This window comes from Vitis riparia, chromosome 13, assembly GCF_004353265.1.
Source record: "Vitis riparia cultivar Riparia Gloire de Montpellier isolate 1030 chromosome 13, EGFV_Vit.rip_1.0, whole genome shotgun sequence".
Classification (NCBI taxonomy): domain Eukaryota; kingdom Viridiplantae; phylum Streptophyta; class Magnoliopsida; order Vitales; family Vitaceae; genus Vitis; species Vitis riparia.
Window position 1 is genome coordinate 9,708,616 of NC_048443.1, and position 20,506 is coordinate 9,729,121.

Sequence of the window (20,506 nt, forward strand, 5' to 3'; positions counted from 1 at the left end):
TGTATCCATGTTGATACGACATGACATAAATGTCACTATGAGATTCTTGTCGGATACTTCTATTTTACTTTAGGTGTGATTGTTAGCAGCGTTATAATGAAAAAATTGCCCTTATAGTTTATAAAAATAATTTTTAACTTAAAATACACATTAGACAAATTTTTAATTGAAATTTATTTTCTAAAAAAAAATTAAGTTGATATTTTAAAAATGTTTTCTCTTTTTTTTTTTATAGTGCTTTAAACAATCATTGAATATATTGAAAATATTTTAAGAATTTTTGTTAAGTCAATAAAATGTCTTCCTTGTTTGAGTTTCTAATTAGAATTATACTACTAGAATCTATCGAGAACTGTTTTTAAGAATTATTTTGAAAATTAATTTTTTTTAATTATTTAAGAAAAGTTGGCAAATATGTTCAAATTTTATATAAATGAAAACAATTCTCTTCACTATCCAAGTATTTTATAATGGCTTTACACCTAATATCCAACCAATCAATACCATCTATCAAAGCCATTTTTTTTCTCCTAATTAACTAAAATTACAACAATAATTACAATATAAAATAACTCACATAAAAGATTTTGGTCTCTTCTTCAAAAGTTCATCACTTAATGGGTCTCTGGTAAACCAATTTAATAACTTAAATTAAATTAATAACTTAACTTAAGTTATTAAGTAAATTAAGTATGTTCGATAAAATAACTTAATGATATGATTTAAAATAAAAAAACAATTTTAGGTAATAAGTAAAAACAATTAACTTATTCTTAAATCTACATCATCATTTTACATTTTTATCCTTATTTATCATAATTACTTCAACGATCTCTTTTGTTACTCTACAACTTTCATTGTTGCTCAACTTCCTTTACCCTAATTATAATTTATGAGGATAAATATGTTAATTTGATAATTTATAACAAATTTTAAGTCAATTTTGTCAAACAAATTTAATACTTAAAGTAAGAATTAAGTCAATAATTTAAGTATAATTAAATTTAAGGTCAACTTAAGTCATTAAGTAATAAGTATTAAGTTTTATCATACATCCTTTTATCCATATCATTTTTTTTACAATAATTTCTAGTTTCTAAGGAGAATTTGCAGTAAAAAAAAAAAAAATCACTAATCTTGAACTTAAGCCTCTTATTAAAACACTAAACACTATTAATTACAAAATAAACAAGACCCAAGCTTGTGAAAAAATAACTCATTCTTTACAATTTTCTTGACTTTTTTTAATATTTTTTAAATGAGGAAATAATTAATATTTGTTTGGAAACATTATTTTTTGTTTTCAAAATTAGAAAATAATAGTAAATTTTATATAAAATATAAGAATTCTTAAAAAATTACACTAAAAAAATACCATTTTAAAAAATATTTGAAAAAAAAGTAAGATATTGACAAATTTTTACCACATTAAAATTTATGAAAATAATTTTTTAAAAGCATAAGGTAATACTTTTATATAGAAGTTTTTAATTTTAATAACAAAAGAACATGAAATGTATCTAAATAGACACTAAATTAATGATAAATATATTCTTCGCTTCTTTTTCTTTACGAAGTAGGGTTGAAAATCTTTTAATGTTAAAGAAAAATATTTTGTTTATGTTTCAATAAAAATATATATTGAGACTGTGTTAGTTTTTAAAGATATTAAGGAAATTACAATAAATATTAAAGTTAATATTTGATTCTTGAAAATTTTGAATTAAAGAAAATGAGAAAGAAAGAAAAAGTAAAGGAAAAGAAAATTACAATAAATATTAAAGTTAATATTTGATTCTTGAAAATTTTTAATTAAAGAAAATGAGAAAAAAAAGAAAAAGTAAAGGAAAAGAAATAGATTAAGTTAATAAATTATTTTTATAAATAGTTTTAAGATTTATAAATTTTTAACTAATTTTAATTATATATATATTTTTTAATTTTTAATAGTGAAAATCTAACATAAGAAAATCAATTTACTTATTATTAATTTTCTTTTCTCAATACTTGCTTCGGAAACCAAATATAGTTTAAGATAAATGATTATTTTTTATTTGGATGTGATGAAAAAAGTAAGAAAAAAAATTAAAAAAGAAAGAGGGAAAATATTAAAAGATTTTCCCAATTTTCTTCAACAAGAAAAATAGAAATTTTTTTTTTAATATTTAATTTTATTTTCCTTAAATTTTTGTATGGACAATCAAATAAGAAAAAAAGTTAACAATTTTTATTTTCTATATTCTTTCCCTAAAACATTTCAGACCTAAAGACAACCCATGGAATAAAAAGGGGAAAATGTCTAAAATTCTTGCTCCACATATTCCTCCAAAAAAAAGTTAATGAAATTTTGAAAGTGCATTTCTTAATAATTTTACATTTTGTTAAGAGCAATGAAATAAAAGAAAAACTTTTAAGTCTGTTTGCTAACTTTTTTTTTAGAACAACTTTTTGAGAATTAAAAAAAATAAGAAAATGTGTTTTGACAATCAAATTTTTTTTTCGTTTTCTGTTTTTAAAGAACAGAAATATGATGTTCTCGGAGAGAGTATCTTTTAATTGTTTTCACTTATTTTTGTTTTACAAAATAATTATACAAAGATATATAGAATGATTAAAACTAAAATAATAGATATAAAAATTGTTTTTAAAATATTAAAAATGGGTTAAAACGCTTAAAAACAAACTTTCATTTTATAAAATATTAAATAATAGTTTTCAATAACTATTATTAAAAACTATTTTTTAGATTTTTCTTCAAAAATTATTACCAAACAAGCCCTTTATATATATATTTTTCTTATATTTTTAATTCCTTTTATTTTTATTTTTTATTTTTCTATCAAGCTTTCCAATAAACTGTCCTTTTAAAATTATCCAACAAAAGAAAATTATTTTTTTAAGAAAATTTTATTTTATTTGTCACTTTGTAGGATTCAATATAGGCGTTAAGAATTAAATAATAAATTTTAAATTGTTTTTATTTTTTAATGATTTTTTTTTCTTTTTAGGGTTAAAAAAATAAAAATAAAAATAAAAATAAAAGATGTTATACCTAAAAAGCCCTTGATAAATAGGGAAAATTGTGAAACCGCCTCTACTCAAAACTGAGAAGAAGAAGATTAGCAGAACCACAAACCTCAGCCGAAGCTGCTCTCTCTCGTCGCTTCTTCAATCTGCTCAGGTACGCTTTCTCTCTCATTTCCCCACTTTTCCTGCTGTTACCGACCATTTTTTATTCCTCAAATCCATTCAAAGCTTTTCTTTTCCGTCATTTTTCAATCCATTCCAGCCTCCATTAATGGAAATTACGCTAAAAATTTGGCAAAAATCAGATGAAGCAAGTCTGATTTGGTGCCCCATTCAGAAAAAATCATCAAACCCCAGTTGTGGTTAAGATAATTGGCTTTCAATCATGCAACACAATGGGCTTTTGGGTCCAACAACACCACTACTTCAAGGAACCACAAGCATCTCGATATGTAGTTATGAAATGCATAAATTGTTGATAATATTCCAGAACTAGACTTGCCCATATGGGTTTCACTTTTATACAGTTTGTTTCCCTGCAGGAAATCCAAGTCTGTAATTTGTACATGGAACCCTGTTCTTGGAAGATTAGGAAATTACCATGATTTTGAAGTATAGGAGTTTTTTAATGCTATTTTTTTGTAGAAGGGTATTGCAAGTAATTCATAAATTTTCCTATCCATACAGTTGAAACGCGTTCCAGTGCAAAAATTAAGACGAAGTCAGGAAAAGGAGTGTTATTATGATACTCTTGGAATAACCCCTGAGGCTTGGCTCAAGTGGTCAAGGGTTGGGGAGGGTTTGTGGGAGGTAATGGGAACAAAAATTTCCCTATCAGGAAAAAAAATGTTTACCTTTTTATTATCTTCCTGTGCAATGCATAAAATGAGTTGAATGAGGCATTATTTCTCATATATGTTCTGGAAGTCTTCCCTTATAAAACAAAGTCATATTCCTTCATTTGGAAGAACAATAGTGTTTGCTTTCTACACTGAAAAAACTTCTCATGCCCTTTATTGTGATCTGTTCTGCCTTCATACTTTATTTTTGTGGGTTCCTTTTTCTACAATATTTTTAATTTCACAGGTTTATTTATTTATTTTGTAAAATAAATTGTGATGCTACTTCTTCCAATGGGAACATTATTCAAAATATATTATGTTGTGTTTTTTTATAGGTTGGATGTATTATATATTTAGATGCTTTCATATAAAGTTTTGTTATTCTAGCTGCATATTTGATCTTACTAATTGTTCTATTTATCTAATATGATTGATATAATCATGCACAGTTAATGACAACTTACGATGACGAGTTAGGCGTATATAACAATTAATTGTTTTTATATTTTAGTTGTGGCCCTGTTTTTTGTCTATTTCTTGTTGCCCTTGCCATGGTTAAGAAGGATTAAAAAATATGGGGAAATTATGACTTTCTTTTCCCTTAAAAATTCAGAGGTTAAATCAACATTTAGGATCATTTTGTGATCCTCTATTAATTTCTATTCATCCATTGCAGATGGCCAGATGGGATGAGATTTTATCCCTCCCTGTGCAGAATCCTCCAACCTTGGAGTTCTCTTCTGCTGAAATTGTGTGGTCTAAGGTGGAAGGTTGGCGGGACAATATAGATAGAGTGGCTCTAATACCCTTTGCCAGAGTGGATGATTTTGTGAGGGGTGAATCTGCAAATAAAGACTGTCCAACAAGATTTCATGTTGAAGCAAGGAGGAGGCGGCCTCCAGAGATGCCTTACAAGCCAAAAGTTGATGGCATTTTGGAATACATTCTGTAAGTCATATATTTGTTCTTCTACAGTTTCCTGGTAATTAGTTCTCCATCTTCTTAGTTTAAGTGAATCTATTGAATCTGTAGGTATTGGTGTTCCTTTGGCCCAGATGACCACCGGAAAGGTGGTATTGTACGACCCAGTAGGAGTACTTATGTCCCAAAGAAGAAATCTGCTGGTCGACCAAATACAAAGAGAGGGTGCACCTGCCACTTTATTGTGAAACGATTAATTGCTGAGCCATCAGTGGCACTTATAATATATAATCAAGATAAGCATGTGGATAAGAAAGGGTTGCCATGCCATGGCCCACAGGACAAGAAGGCTGCTGGAACACGTGCTATGTTTGCCCCATACATCTCTGAGGATCTCCGTCTCCGCGTCTTGTCTCTGCTACATGTCGGGGTTTCTGTGGAAACCATAATGCAAAGACACAGTGAATCAGTGAAGAGACAGGGAGGGCCATGCAACCGTGATGACCTTCTAACCCACAGATATGTTAGAAGACAGGAGAGGAGCATCAGACGTTCTACTTATGAATTGGACACAGATGATGCAATCAGCATCAGAATGTGGGTTGAAAGCCACCAGAGTCATGTTTTCTTCTATCAGGATTTCTCTGATTCTGAACCTTTTACTTTGGGTATTCAAACAGAGTGGCAGTTGCAACAGATGATTCGTTTTGGTAATCGCAGCCTAGTTGCTTCTGATTCTAGATTTGGAACAAACAAATTGAAGGTATTCTTGTTTAGTTATATCATCTGCTCCTATTACCTGTCATTGTCAATTTAATGATGTGTAGTGCATACTCCAGAAGCTAACTTGTTCTGTTCTGCAAGTTCATGTAGTATCCAATTCACAGTCTTATCGTGTTCAACTCAGACAAGAAGGCCATCCCAGTTGCTTGGATAATATCACCAATATTTTCTAGTGGGGATGCACACAAATGGATGAGGGCTCTTTACAATAGAGTTCATACAAAAGATCCAACATGGAAGCTGGCTGGATTCATAGTGGATGATCCTTTAGCTGATGTCCTCACAATCAGGTTGGCTGCTAAATCTTTCATCTGCACCAATTAAATATCAGTCAGATAATACTAGGATCAACTTTTCTAGAAAAGATACTCAAGGATCATTCCTAGGGTGAGCAATGGGCATCTAGCTATTGTATTATTTAATTAACCCGGATATGATCGGTTGGGCTTGTGTTCGACATCTTCAACTGGTTTAAATCAGCAGGTTGGGTACTGCTGACTGAACTTTTAACTGTTAGGCATTGATTTGAATATGTATACATTAACAAATGACAATTGTTGTCTAACCCACCAGGGCAGCCCAGTTGATCAGGGCGAACACTAGGAAGTGTGGCCTCAATAAATGACACATGGTCCTGGGTTTGAATCTTACCACTGATGATACTTTGAATTTACCCGGTGCTGGTTGTTGCGGGGCAGTCAGCACCCTAAGGTTTGAGTCCTCATGAAGAGTCCTAAGGGCTTGGCTATGGAAGGTGCCTCGGTTAAAAAAAAAGAAAGAAATAAATAAATACAAAAATAAAAAAATTAAAAAAATTGTTGTTTGGGTTTTTATTACATTGAGGCTTATTCTTAACCTTAGCCCTTGACTCCCCTACTGCCCACAATGGTCCTTTATTATTTGCTAAGCATGGAGCATATGTTTAGATGTTTGGATATCCAATTAATGCATCATGTCTTTTATATAATACGGACTGTGACTCACCTCAGTAATATAATTCTTACCATCTGAAGTATTGCATTTCAATTCGAATAGGAATAGATTTTGGTTAAAAAGTAGGCAGTTGATCTGTTTGGTCTAAATCCAACTTAAAAGGTGAAGTTGGTAGTTTGAATCAATGAACCTGTTCTCATAAAAAAAAAAGATCAATGAACCTGCAAAAAATTTATTCAAATGGAAGAATGGTAGGATGATGTAGGGATGTCATATCATTTATATTTATATTTTTTTAACATATCATACTTGCTTGAATTGAAATGATAGTTCTTTTTCTGCATTTTTTACTCAGAGAAGTGTTTCAGTGCTCTGTATTGATATGCTTTTGGAGGGTTCGTCATGCATGGCATAAAAACTTGGTAAAGAAGTGTTCAGGAATTGAGATGCGTGCTGAGATATCGAGACAGCTTGGGCAGGCAGTTTCCAAAGTCTGCAGACGACATGCGACAGTGGGTGTGTTTGAGGATATCATGGAAGATCTTGTTGATAGCTCTGATTTCATGGATTATTTCAAGGCGATCTGGTATCCTAGAATGGGTTAGATGCTTCTCTTTTTGGATAAATGAATATTTTTGGACAGACAAATTCTTTCTTACCCTTTAACTAATTCCATAGCACTTGTATTTTTCATCCCAACTCATCAATGTTTACCAGAAATCAATCATTTGAGACCATTGAATCTGTGAATTATTCTTTGGATGGATCATAACCTCCAACATACAAGATAGAATATTCTGATCATGTGAATAATGTTGATCTTGGCTTGTATTCGTACATGCATGCATACATACATAAATAGGAATATAGATCTGTCCCTGGAGTTGGTCTTCCAATTGTGTGGTGGACGAGATTAATTACAGAGAAGTTAAACTTAGTTGTGCGGATGAAAACTACAGAAGCTAGCAGTAATAGCATCGAGTTATTTCTTTTTTCTATGTGAAATCCTGTTCTCTTTTAAAATAAAATTGAACAAAAAAATGTTTGCTTTGATTCAGGGATGTGGATCTCTGCTCTGCAAACTCTTCCACTTGCCAGCCAGGAGACGTGTGCAGCAATGGAGTTCTACCACAACCAACTGAAGCTCAGGTTGTTAAATGAGAAGGAACCTAGTGTTTATCAGCGAGCTGATTGGTTGATTGATAAGTTGGGTATGAAAGTGCATTCCTACTTCTGGCTTGATGAATATTCAGGAAAGGATGATTTCTCACGATATTGGAGAGATGAGTGGGTGAGTGGTTTAACATCTTGGCGCAAAGCATTGAAGATTCCAGATTCTGATGTTGTCTTGGAAAGGAGATTTGCAAAGGTTATTGATCAGCAGGATCAGGATAGAGCGCATATTGTATGGAACCCTGGTTCTGAGTATGCAATTTGTGACTGCAGTTGGGCAGAAATGGGAAACCTGTGTGAACATGTGTTCAAAGTTATTAGCGTATGTCGCAATAATGGGTCTTCTATGTCATCTATCAGCCTATTTCAGTACAAGCAAGCTTTAATCAATATGCTAAACTGCCCACCCAATGATTCTTTGATTCGTGATCATGCTGTTTCTTTAGCAGTTCATGTGCAGATACAGTTAAATACGTTAGTTGATCCAGAAAGTAGCCAGACTATTGTAGATGTCAATAAGCAACAACACAATGGGGTAGCATCTGCTGATCAACAGAGGGATATAGTACAAGAAAGCAATTGTCCTAAGGAGAATGTATCATCTTCTAGGGAGAGTGGTGATAGTGTTGGACATGAGGCTCCTGGTGGTATTGGAGGTGTTTTGGGTGGTGATTTGATTGATAAGGTAGCTAGTGGAGAAGGCTATTGTGGTGAGACTGCTGGAGATGAAATTCCTTGTTCGGATATGGATGTTGATCCGTCATCCATCTGTAACCCGCCATCTGGATTATTTTCTCTTGATGGACTGGTGTCTAGTGATATTTTCTCAGAGAATGGAGAGAGATGTTTGGTTGATGCAGAGCTAGATATGCCTGAGAACCATCCTTCTGAAGGTGATGCTTTTACAATTCGAAATGGGTTTGAAGATGATGATTCGGACACCCCTCTGCTAAACATGATGGATATGGAGCCACAAATCCATTCGCAAATGGTGGAGTCTCCAGAGGAATGCAACATGATCCATCAAAATGGTGATTGCAGCGAGAATGCAGGGCCATTGATTGTTTCTAACACAGTGGATGGCAATACTCAATTCAATGAGACCTTCCCACCCTCAATATCCAAGCCTACACCTGTTGAGGTACATCCAGTTGATATGGTTGAAACTTCAGGTGTCACAGAGGACAAAGAAAGGACAGATCTGGAAATCGAGAGAAGCCTGAGTAAGAACCTACCCTTGACTGATAATGCTGTTCCATTAAATGGGGTTCAAGATATCTTAGCAAATGATGCAGATAAAGTTGGCAGCAAAATATCTGAATGCCCAGAATCATCACAAAACTACTTGTCAAAGTCAGGTGATGGGGAACAAAAACAAGAGACAGTGCCTGTAGCTCGTGAAACAGTTTCTTGAAAGAACCCATCATCTACTGCTGAATCTTTTATGGTTAGGAGTGAATCTCTAAAGAGCACTGAAGATGGTGATTGACATGGTAAGGAAATCAGGGGGTGGAAAGAAGCATCACAGGAGAGTCGTCTGCACCAACTAGATGCTACCATGGTGACTGTCTGAAGGCTTAGAATTGTTTCTTTGATGTATATACACCTTTTTTTTTTCTCATTTTGAAGCATCTGAAAAGCCTTAACCCCATAAGAGGTTAAGGTGTTAGGGAATTGATAAATTATATTTAGTGTGGAAATTTTCAGGTGCCTATTAATTTGAATATTGGGAAAACACAGTGCCTTGTTAGTTTGATTTCTTATACAGCTTGTTATGGTCCTACCCCACCAAAAGGATGAGTTAAAATGAGTTCATTTTGTGTGTGTGTTGAATCTGTGGAGGTGAGGGAGCGAAGATTATTTGATTTTGATTATGTTGGTTATTGTATGTTACCATTTATATTATGTCATTTTTGCTGTAGCGGGGTTTAATACATGATCCAGTTGGGTAAAATGTTTCTAGTTTTCTCAACTACATTATATATATTATTATTAATATTCGACTTTTTGGATTTGAGTGGGGGTCGACTTTATTTTATTTTATTTTATTTATTTATTTATTTATTTATTATTATTATTATTATTAGAACTAAGAGAATGAAAAGGAAGAATCTTAAAGAAATTTCCATGATTTTATTGATTCCACTGTTTAGTATTACAAGATTAATATATATATATAGAGGGAAATGAGCATTTTCTTGGGGTGATCTTAGTGTTTGTTGAGACTAGAACATGTGGTGATAGGACTGATGAGGGGTCTTGAAGGATTGGGTTCTCTAGTTTGACACAAATGGAAACTCAAAGGTTTAGTGGAGACATATGGGTCTTTTGAAGGATTGAGCGTGCCACTAACTTTCTTACATGTGTAAAACACCATATGACAAACTAACTTCTTATTTTATAATCCTAACACCCCCCTTAAATTCAGAGTAAACAAAGGAAACTTGGTATTGGGTACAACTTTGGTAAAAATATATGTTGTTTGATTGCTCGAAGGAACATGCCTTTACATCAATAACCTTTTGAATAACTTTCTCATGCACAAAACACAAATCAAGCTCAATATGCTTAGATCTAGCATGTAAAACTGGATTTGCAAATAACAATACTATACTCAGATTATCACACCACACTACTGGAGCTCTTAGTAATTTGATCCTCAACCCGCTTAATAAGGCAGCTAGCCATGTGATATTAATCGTTAGTCTAACTAAGCTTCTATATTCTGCTTCTATAGATGACCTAGAAATAATATGTTGTTTCATTGAGCACTAAGAAACTAGATTGTTCCCAAGATAAACACAATACCTAGAGGTAGATCTTGTATCATCTAGACTTGATTTTCGATCAACGTCACAAAATCCCATCAAATCTAAAGTGGTTGAACTAATCAAATGAAGTCCATACTGAATAGTGCCTTTCAAGTATCCAAGAATCCTCTTTATTGCTTCCCAATGTTCTTCTTATGGATCCTTCAGATATTGACAAACTCAATTGACATAAAAGGAAATGTTCTTCTTGTGGATCCTTCAGATATTGACAATCTCAATTGACATAAAAGGAAATGTCTAACCGGTGATAGTGACATATTGAAGTGCACCTACAACACTCCTATAGAGTTGAACATCCTTCACTATACCACTTACAGAGGTTGCAAGTTGTTGACCACTAATCATGAGAGTATTATAGCCATTTGCATTGTGCATTTTGCCTTTGCATAAGAGATCATGCACATATTTAGTCTGAGATAAGTGTAGACCTTTAGTAGTGTATTTCACCTATATGCCTAAAAAATAGTCTATCTTACCAAGATCCTTAAGAAGAAAACTCTTGTTTAACTATGAAAATAACTGTTGAATTACATAAGGATAGTTGCTAGTAACCACCATATCATCAATATGTACTAAGAAAAAAGTAGTGTGATGTGTAGTGCACCTTGTGAACAAAGACTGATAAGATTTAGTAGATGTAAAACCAAAACCTAGAAGTGTTGCATAGAGTTTCTCAAACCAAGCACGTGGTGTCTTTTTGAGATCATAGCGAGACTTGTGGAGTTTGCATACCAAATAAGAGGTGGACTTTTCAATAAAACCTTTAGGTTGTTATATATAAATTTCTTCCTGTAGATTTCCATTTAGAAAAGCATTGTTGATATCAAGTTGTTGAATTTTCTAATCACCATAAGAAATTGCATTTTCAGTCACGATCAATAATTGTCACCATATGTTACAACCCCATGACTAAAACCAGTGATTAAAATATCACGATATTTCGACGAAATATCGCTGAAATATCATGTATCGATGGAGTTGGAAATGATATTTAGGGCGGATATATCGGCGAGGGACTTGAACCCTCACCAAAAAGTAGCATAAGCGTCCAACATACCACCAAGGCAAGTTTGCCCTTTAATATATATATATATATATATTAAAAGTATCATATCAATAAAATATTAAAAAATACTTTAAACAACAAATAAATTATAATTATTTTATAATTAAATGAAAAAAAATTTCATTTAGTAGATTAGCAAAAATAAAAAAATTATCATAATAATTTTCTTCATAGTGTTTTTAATATTAAAAAATTATACATTTATCATAATTTATTTTATATCATTTAATAAAATTGAATTAAATGTATCATAATTTTAATATTAAATATATTTTAAAATTAGACATATTATAATCAAATATCATAATATTATTATTGAATAATATTTGATGTAATTTAATAATCAATGTACAATTATATATATATATATATATATATATATATATATATATATATATATATATATATATATATATATATATATCAATTTCTTCAACAAAACAACTTTAAAAAGTCTATTATACTTTTAATTTAAGAGTTATATATATATTATAAATTTTGATCAATTTAGATTAATCGATATTTTTTGTCAAAATATCCGTCAATATATCTCCGATATATTTGTAAAATCGAAGTACCGATATATCCGTAATTGCTAATATTTTTATCCTTAACTAAAACCAAGTGTCACAGTCTTAGGAAATCGTGATCAAGCTTCACAATAGTAGATGCAGGTAAAGGTATTGGTCATGGTTTTTTTACGTGGTCGTAACCTTATGGTTTGTTTTTTGTGACAATCATAAAAACCATGACAAAAAGAGAGGGACACTTTGTTGTTTTCCAGATGATTTGGTCATGGTCAACTAAGTGACCATGACTAAATGTAGAATTATTAAGTGACCATCACCAAATGTAGACTTCTGGTCATGATCAACTAAATGACCGTAGCTAAATGTAGACTTATTGTCAATGTAAACGTGACTACATATAAACTTATGGTCATGATCATATAGTTTATCGTGATTAAATATAGACTTATGGTCACACATTTAATGACTGTGACTAAAATTTGTTATATTTAAATAGTTAGTCTTTTATAGATTCACATTTTCCAAACCTTCATAATCTTCAAAATTCTATTGCCTTGGTTGAAATTTTTGTATCATTTGAATCATTTGTTCTTGAAGTTGTGTTTGCATTTGTCTGTACATTTCTATCATTTTTCCTTCAAACTTTTCTTTCACTTCTTCTTGTGTCTTTCTTTGAACTTCTATCAACCCCTCTTTAAATGTTTCTTTCACATGTGAGAGTTCTTCAATTGCATTTGTAAACTTTTGTTCCGCAACTACTAGCAATTCTTGAGCATTTTCAACTTGTGTTGCAAGAGTGCTTACTAATCATCTTCTACTAGTAGAACCAAAGATTGTAGTAGGACCAAATCCATACCCTCGAACACATCCATGCCTCTTTGGACCTATCACTTGGGTATATATCTTGGCTACAAATGTAGATGTAATAGATGATGTAGAAGCAAAAGAAAATATCCTCTCAAGTTGGGATAGTAGCTACTGAAATTGGTCATGAAATTATAAAAAACAAAAATAATTGTTAGATTTATAAAATAATTTTGTATGTTGCTATGATTGAAATACAACTATATAAAATTTATTTACTTCATTAGCATAATTTCCTTAGAACAATCATCAATAAGCATCACATCATTTTTTTTGTATGTGTCAATACAAACAACTCAATTCTATTAGGCTCGATCTGATCCTTCCTTTTTTATGTCTATTCTTATAAGTGAAACAATTTAGCTTTTTTTTTTTTTATGAACTATCTATATACAAACAAATCTTACAATAATAAATTTTCAACCTATTCATATTGAATTTGGGCATAACTTATTTATCCTGATGTATGTTTTATCACTTACTTTGCTCTGTTTGCTTTGTTTTTTTTTTTTTTTTTTTATATATATATCTTACATCAAATAAAAAATAACATGTCACTTATATAGATACTAGAAACTTAATAAAAGTTACTATATATGAAGTAATAGGTTAATATAACTAATAAACATTATCTTATGTCAAGGTGTGTATCACAACATACATTATCAAGAAAACATCATTATGTTTACCTTGCCTCAGGTGTGCCCCAAAAATGAATGAGCCACCTCTACTCATCATCTGATAAGTGTGGAAGTCGATGGCACAATCTTTCCTCATCTATATCATAAGAGGCATAATATCTGGCCTTCATTTTGTTCCTATGACTTCTGAATAAATTTCCTTAGCAACTAATAATATAGTTCTTACATGCTTCATCTACTTCATATTTCTCCTATATTTTATTAAAATATCACGTATAAATAAAACTTATCAATTTTAAACAATAACATTAAAATTTAGATGAATAGTACTTGATATATACTAATACTAAAACCCAAATCTTTTCATTTGCGTTGTCACTAACATGATTCTAATCTTGAACTTGGATGGGTACATTATGTTGAGATCGAACCAATGTCCCCATATAACTTGAAAGTCTTTCCCTTTTTCTATCATAAACAATTTGCCCTTTATTATTAAATCTTGCAAATTTCTTTTCGTTTGGTTTCATACTCAGTAAATCTAAGTTGCATGTTGGCCCACATGTCTTTTTTTTGCTAGAGGAGGAACTTGTTAAAAGTAATAATAGGATTATAAGAAACAAAATTTATTTATTTTATATAAAGTTAAACATTAATTTTTTTATTTAAAAAATTAAATATATGTAAACATATTTATCATATATAAAACGAAACAAAATTTTCTTAATCATACTAATAGTGGAAGGATATGAAGAATCAGAAGGACTAGAACTACTAGGAGTAGTAGTCATAGGTGGTTGCATGTATGAGAGTTGTTGTAAATTCTTCAACTCATCTTTTGGAGCCACTATCTGCACTCTTCCCCTTCGATGTGACATTTCCTACATAATAAAGTAAATTATAAAATAGAATAAAGCATATAAATAGTGTGGAATAAATTACAACTTATGGACCAAATAAATATATATTATGTGCTTACCAATAATATTATTAGCTATACATCATGTATATCATCATCATTAATAAATTCATTCTCTTTCAACAATGTTTCCTTGTGGTGATAGTAAAACATTTGTGTAGATAGTTTCTCCTACAATATCATTTCTATCTCAATTGATTAAATCATTCTCAACCAAGTCATGCACATAATGTTGACTATGAAGTGTTATAGGTTGTTGATATGATCATCAGTAGATGCTTCCCAATTCATATCATAAACCCCTCGAGTTTGTATCTCTACAACGGTGTGCTATTTTGTGTCATTTGAATTTTGAACATAGAAGACTTGTTTTGCTTGAGATACAAGCACAAATTGTTCATTTGTGTATATGGTTCGTTCAAAAAATCAAACACATGAATCCATATTAATAATTTTTATCCCCTTTCCAATATTGATTACATCATATCAGTCACACTTGAATAAAATAACTTTATTTCCACTGAGATAATATAGCTCGACCATGTCAGTTAGCATACCCTAGTAGGAAACACAACTAGAGATTGGGTTCATATCTCTTGCACTTGCAAAGCTTAATACCTCTATGGTTACAATAACTCCAATATTTTGAATTTTTTTTCTCTCTCGTTCTTTTGTATAGAATCTAAACCCATTAAGTGCTAAGAACATGAGATGTTGGATTTTCTATTGTATGTCTCATGCATTTGAAAATGGCTAACCCTCCATTTGTTATGTTATTTGCAATGACGTAATTCATTTCTTCACAATTATGCTTTGTTTCAACATCATGCAAATATCTTAAACAAAATGTTGCACATTATTCTGCTATGCACTTTTTAGCAATAGAACCTTCTGGACGATTCTTATTACACACATAAGGCTTCAATGTGCGTAAGCACTTGTTTTTTCCCACCATGATAGATATGTGTCATAAACTATTTAAAACCAAAATTAATTAAATGATAACATACCTCTTGATAGGATACATCCATTGATATTGCACTGGTTTAACAACCCTTATCTCACTTGCAATATGGACAGGTAAATGCACCATAACATCAAAAAATGATGGAAGAAATATTCTTTCTAATTTGCAAAGTGTGATTATTATGTCATTCTTGAGGTGCTTTAATTGATTTGTTTTTAACACTTTGAGGCATAGTTGTTGGAAAAAGCTACATAACTCAACTATAACAGTAGAAACATTCTTATATGGTACTCCACAAATTGCAAGTGGAAAGAGTTGTTGTATGAGAATATAACAATCATAAGACTTCAATCCAAAAATCTTTCTTTCATTCACTTGTACACATTGAGAGATGTTAGAAACATAACTATCTAAGACCTTCACTTCTTTAAAAAATTTACAGAATTCTTTTTTTTTCATTTGAAGTTAGTGAATAGCATGCAATAGGCAGTGTAACTCTATTCTCTCTTTGAATCTGGTGAAGTTGTTCTCTAATACCCATAACTTGCAAGTCAAAACGACTATTCAAATTGTCCTTCAATTTACCCTCTATACTCAATAAGGTGTCAACTATACTATCACATATATATTTTTTTAATATATATTACATCCAAATTGTGACACAAAATAAGAGTTTTCCAAAATGACAATTGAATAAAAAAATGTTCTTCTTTTTCCAATTATGCTTAAGTTCAGCATGCTCTTTTTTTCTTTTTGTTGACATCTTGTTTTTTGATGTCTTTCCCAAAGCAATATGTTCCATTCCATCTAGTTGATGTATAACATTTTCCCAAAAAATTCTTTAGGTGTTGCTTTATGTTCCTCACTTCCATCAAAATACCTTTTATCATGTCGAAATCTATGATCAGTTGGTAAAAACAAACGATGACCTATGTAATACCATTTCTATCCATTTTGTAATCGATATGAACAACTATCCTTGTTACAAATAGGGCAAGCAAATTGCCCTTTAATACTCCAAACTAAAAGATTTGCAGATGCAGGAAAATCATTGATAGTTCATAATATAGCTATATGCATACAAAAATTTTGTTTTGTTGAAACATCATATGTTTCAACCCAACCTCCCATAAATCATTTAACTCATTTATCAATGGTTACAAGTATATGTCAATGTCATTTCCAGGTGCAATTGGACCAAGAATAAGGAGTGACAACATAAAAAATGTTTGCTTCATGCACATCTAAGGTAGTAAGTTATATGGAATAAGAACCATGGGCCACATGTTGTAGGAAATTGACATATTTTAAAAAGGATTGAACCCATCACTTACCAAACCAAGCCTAACATTTTGAGGTTCTAATGCAAATGAAGGGTATACCTCATCAAAGTTTTTCCAAGCTAGAGAATCCACTAAATGCCTTATTATCTCACCTCTATGCGACCATCAATATGTTATTTCATGTGAGAAGTTGTCTTAGATGACATGTATAACCTTGAAGTCTTGGTTTTAGAGGAAAATAATGCAAGACCTTAGCAAGAATTTTCTTCTTCTTTGATGACTTATTGAACTCATCTATAGAATGAACATCACTTGATTTCCATCTAGAGACACCACAAACAACACACTCATTTGCATTTGCATGCTTTTTTAATACAACATGCAATCTGAAGGGTATGCATCAATCTTAATATAATGAAAACCAAGGTCACGAAGTATTTTTTTTCTCTTTATAATAGCTACTTGATAATGTCTTACCCTTAGGAAGTGTCTCATTCAACAATTCAAGCAACATTGTAAAGGACTTGCTGCTCCATCCATTAAGACATTTCATATGAAATAGTCTTATGATAAAAAACAACTTTGTGAATTTTTTACACCTTGGATATAGTTCATGCTCTGCATCCCTCAACAAATTATAAAATTTGTTCACATTCTCATTTGGCGTTTCAAACTCATCATGAACATGTGGACTTATTTCAGTGTCCATTAAAACACTAGTATTTGACATTTCAAATGCATCTTTTAACATTTCTTACATCTCAGCATGTACATAAGATTCATTAGTATTAGTATTTTGTAGGTTCATAAAACTTGTATTCCCCGTGCATCAATCTTCACACATAATTTCTAGCTATCCTATTGTCTAACAAATGATAATACATAATTTCTCAATTCTACATAAGACAATTGTTGTAACGAATGCAAGAACATGAGAACATTTCCTTTCCTGATGCATTGCTAAAGCCAAAGTCTAAAAACTTGAAAACTCCTTTATCATATTCACTACTTATTATTGACTTTTGCATCCAACTCTTATCTATTAGCATTTTTCTTGTAATTTTATGAATTAAAACCTTTAATCACATAACAATGAATCTTCATATGAACTTATAATGTATGTGATATGCTTTCTATAATCTCAAACTCCTATATTAGGTAGTGGTTCCTATCCCATTTAGAAATATGTAATACTTAAGAATTAATTGCCCATATGCTTAGTTTCATTTTGACAAAATTTCGATAATATTTTTCGATAATTTTCCAAGTACATGAATTGGCCAAGGTGTGAACATACTATTAGTTAGCTTAACTAAGCTGTTAATAATATGTCACATTGTCCAAATATGCACCTAGAGAACAATGAACATTGTAGTAAAAATTTATCAATATAGTAAAGCATAAGCGAGAGATTTCATAGATATTATATATTTCTAAATTGTCCAAGCGAACAATTCAAGCATTATTTGCAAAAAATTTCACCAATTATATGCAAAACATAGAGGTTGAAAACTTAAATATGACCACGATAAATAATCATATTCACATTTTTATAACTTATATGTTTTCAATATATGATAAAAGAGACATTTGTCTTGCAAGGATATTTGAATGGGTTATCTACGGTTTCCTAAATTGAAAATGAGTAAATTTGAATGAGGAAGATGCTAACATTAAATTGAATATTATAATGAATAGAAAAGAAAAAATAAAAATAGAAACACCTATAAGAGAAAATCTAAATAAAAATTGAAAAGGTAATCAAAATAAGTGAGGAAAGAAGAAATGGATATATAAACTTAAACTAACATCAAGTTATATTATTATTTGGAAGTATAAGAGAACTTAGAATTTTATGTATAAAAACTAAGGTAGTAATTGGACATAAATATTGTGCTAAAATATGTCTCAATTTAGCTAATAAAATCAAAATTTCATAATGATTCTTAAACAACATATCTTTTTAACAACTTCACTCTCGTAGCATATACTATTTTGCTTTAAGACTTGATTTCTCTCTTTCATATGATAAATATCGTGCTAAAATAGACTATTAATTTAAGGATGAAAATAAAGAAAAAGTTAAAGTTAGAATGGAAGAAAGGCTGAGAGTATTATGATAAATAGAGTTAACTAACTATTGCCTCTAAATTATTTATGCTTTATCCTATCAAAGCTAAAAATTAAAAAAAAAATCCAACATTTTTAATAGAATTTTCATCTATGATTAATTCTTAAGTTTCCCATAAAAATTTACTAAATATTCATGTTTTCACGAAATCAAATTTGATATGTAGCTATTCAGATTATTTCTATTTTCTATTTGTTTTAAAAAACATTTGATATTCAACTATTCAATATAATATTTTGGAATATCAAGTCCAATAATAATGGAGCTTTCCAATAACATATGGTAGAATTTTATCAATTGTCAAGTAACGTCAGAATTCTTTAACACTTTAAATTAATATCCATCTACAAAAATTGACTACTTTAATTTTCCCACGTGAGTGGTAAATATAATAATAATAATAATAATAATAATGGTTTTTTAATTCAATAGAATTTTATCCATCACCAATCATAACCAAAATTGTTTAAAATTTAAAATTAATATCCACCTATAAAAGTTAGCTACTTTGATTTTCCTATGTGAGTGAACTGAGCTTATAATTGAATATAGAAGGATAATGTGCGTCCCCCCCACACACACACACCCACATGCACGCACGCGCGCACACACACACATATATATTAACGAACAAAAATTCTTTACCAAACACCAACAAAATTCTTTAACAGTTAAAATTAATATTAACTAACAAAGTTTGCTATTTTAATTTTCCCTACGTCGGTTTCATCTATTAAGTTTCAAATTAATTTTTTCATGGTAATATAAATATTGCTATTTGTTTACTTTTAAAGTGCAAGTAGAATTTAGTATCTTTTTGTTAGGATTTTTGGAAAGTTGTTCTTTCCTTGTAGGATATAATTTAGCATTTTTAGAATCTTTTATGTGGATTTTGTTGCATTAGAATCTTGGGTAAATATTCATTCTTAAAAGAAAAAATAGAAAGGAAAAAAAAAAAAGAAACTAAAAATATTTATCAAATTTAATAATTTTTAATTTAAAAATATATTTATCTTCATGCTTTCTTTTGTGATTCTATTTCTTTACATTATTATTTTTTATTTTAATATTTTCTATCATTCCTATAAAATTTTAATGAATTTAAATTGTATTATTGAAATTTGATATATATATATATATATATATATATATATATATATATATATATATATATATATATATATATATTTCATTTTTCATATAAAATAGGAAATATAGTGTTAAATATTTCATAAATTAAAAGTGAACATGTATTTATTTTTCAAAAGTTTTAAATTTTAAATAAAAATATAAACTATCTAAGAAATATTAAATAGGTAAGCAAGTTGACTTTATATAAATTACTACTTTATTTTTTTATATTCTATTGAAATAATTTTAATTTTTTTATCAAAATAATCCAAAATTTTATTATTTTATCTCAACCTATATGGTTACCACAATAAGAAAAAAATAAAGATAATTTTATAGTTGAAATCATTACAAATATTTTAAATATTTAAAGATCACATGAAATTTTTTTAAAAAATTATACTTAAAATAAAAAATATTTCAAAAAAATTAAATAAAGTATCTGTTGTGGAGATGTGATGGCA

At 30.0% G+C, this 20,506-nt stretch overlaps 1 protein-coding gene across 1 annotated transcript; it reads left to right on the plus strand.

Moving 5' to 3' along the window:
* The first annotated feature begins 3,103 nt into the window (after positions 1-3,103).
* On the plus strand, positions 3,104-9,596 carry LOC117928953. The gene is made up of 6 exons (XM_034849104.1): positions 3,104-3,181; positions 4,546-4,817; positions 4,902-5,553; positions 5,664-5,863; positions 6,862-7,106; positions 7,565-9,596. Exons 2-6 carry the CDS (start codon positions 4,546-4,548, stop codon positions 9,091-9,093), a joined length of 2,898 nt encoding a protein of 965 aa, XP_034704995.1. The 5' UTR covers positions 3,104-3,181; the 3' UTR covers positions 9,094-9,596.
* The last annotated feature ends 10,910 nt before the right edge of the window (positions 9,597-20,506 follow it).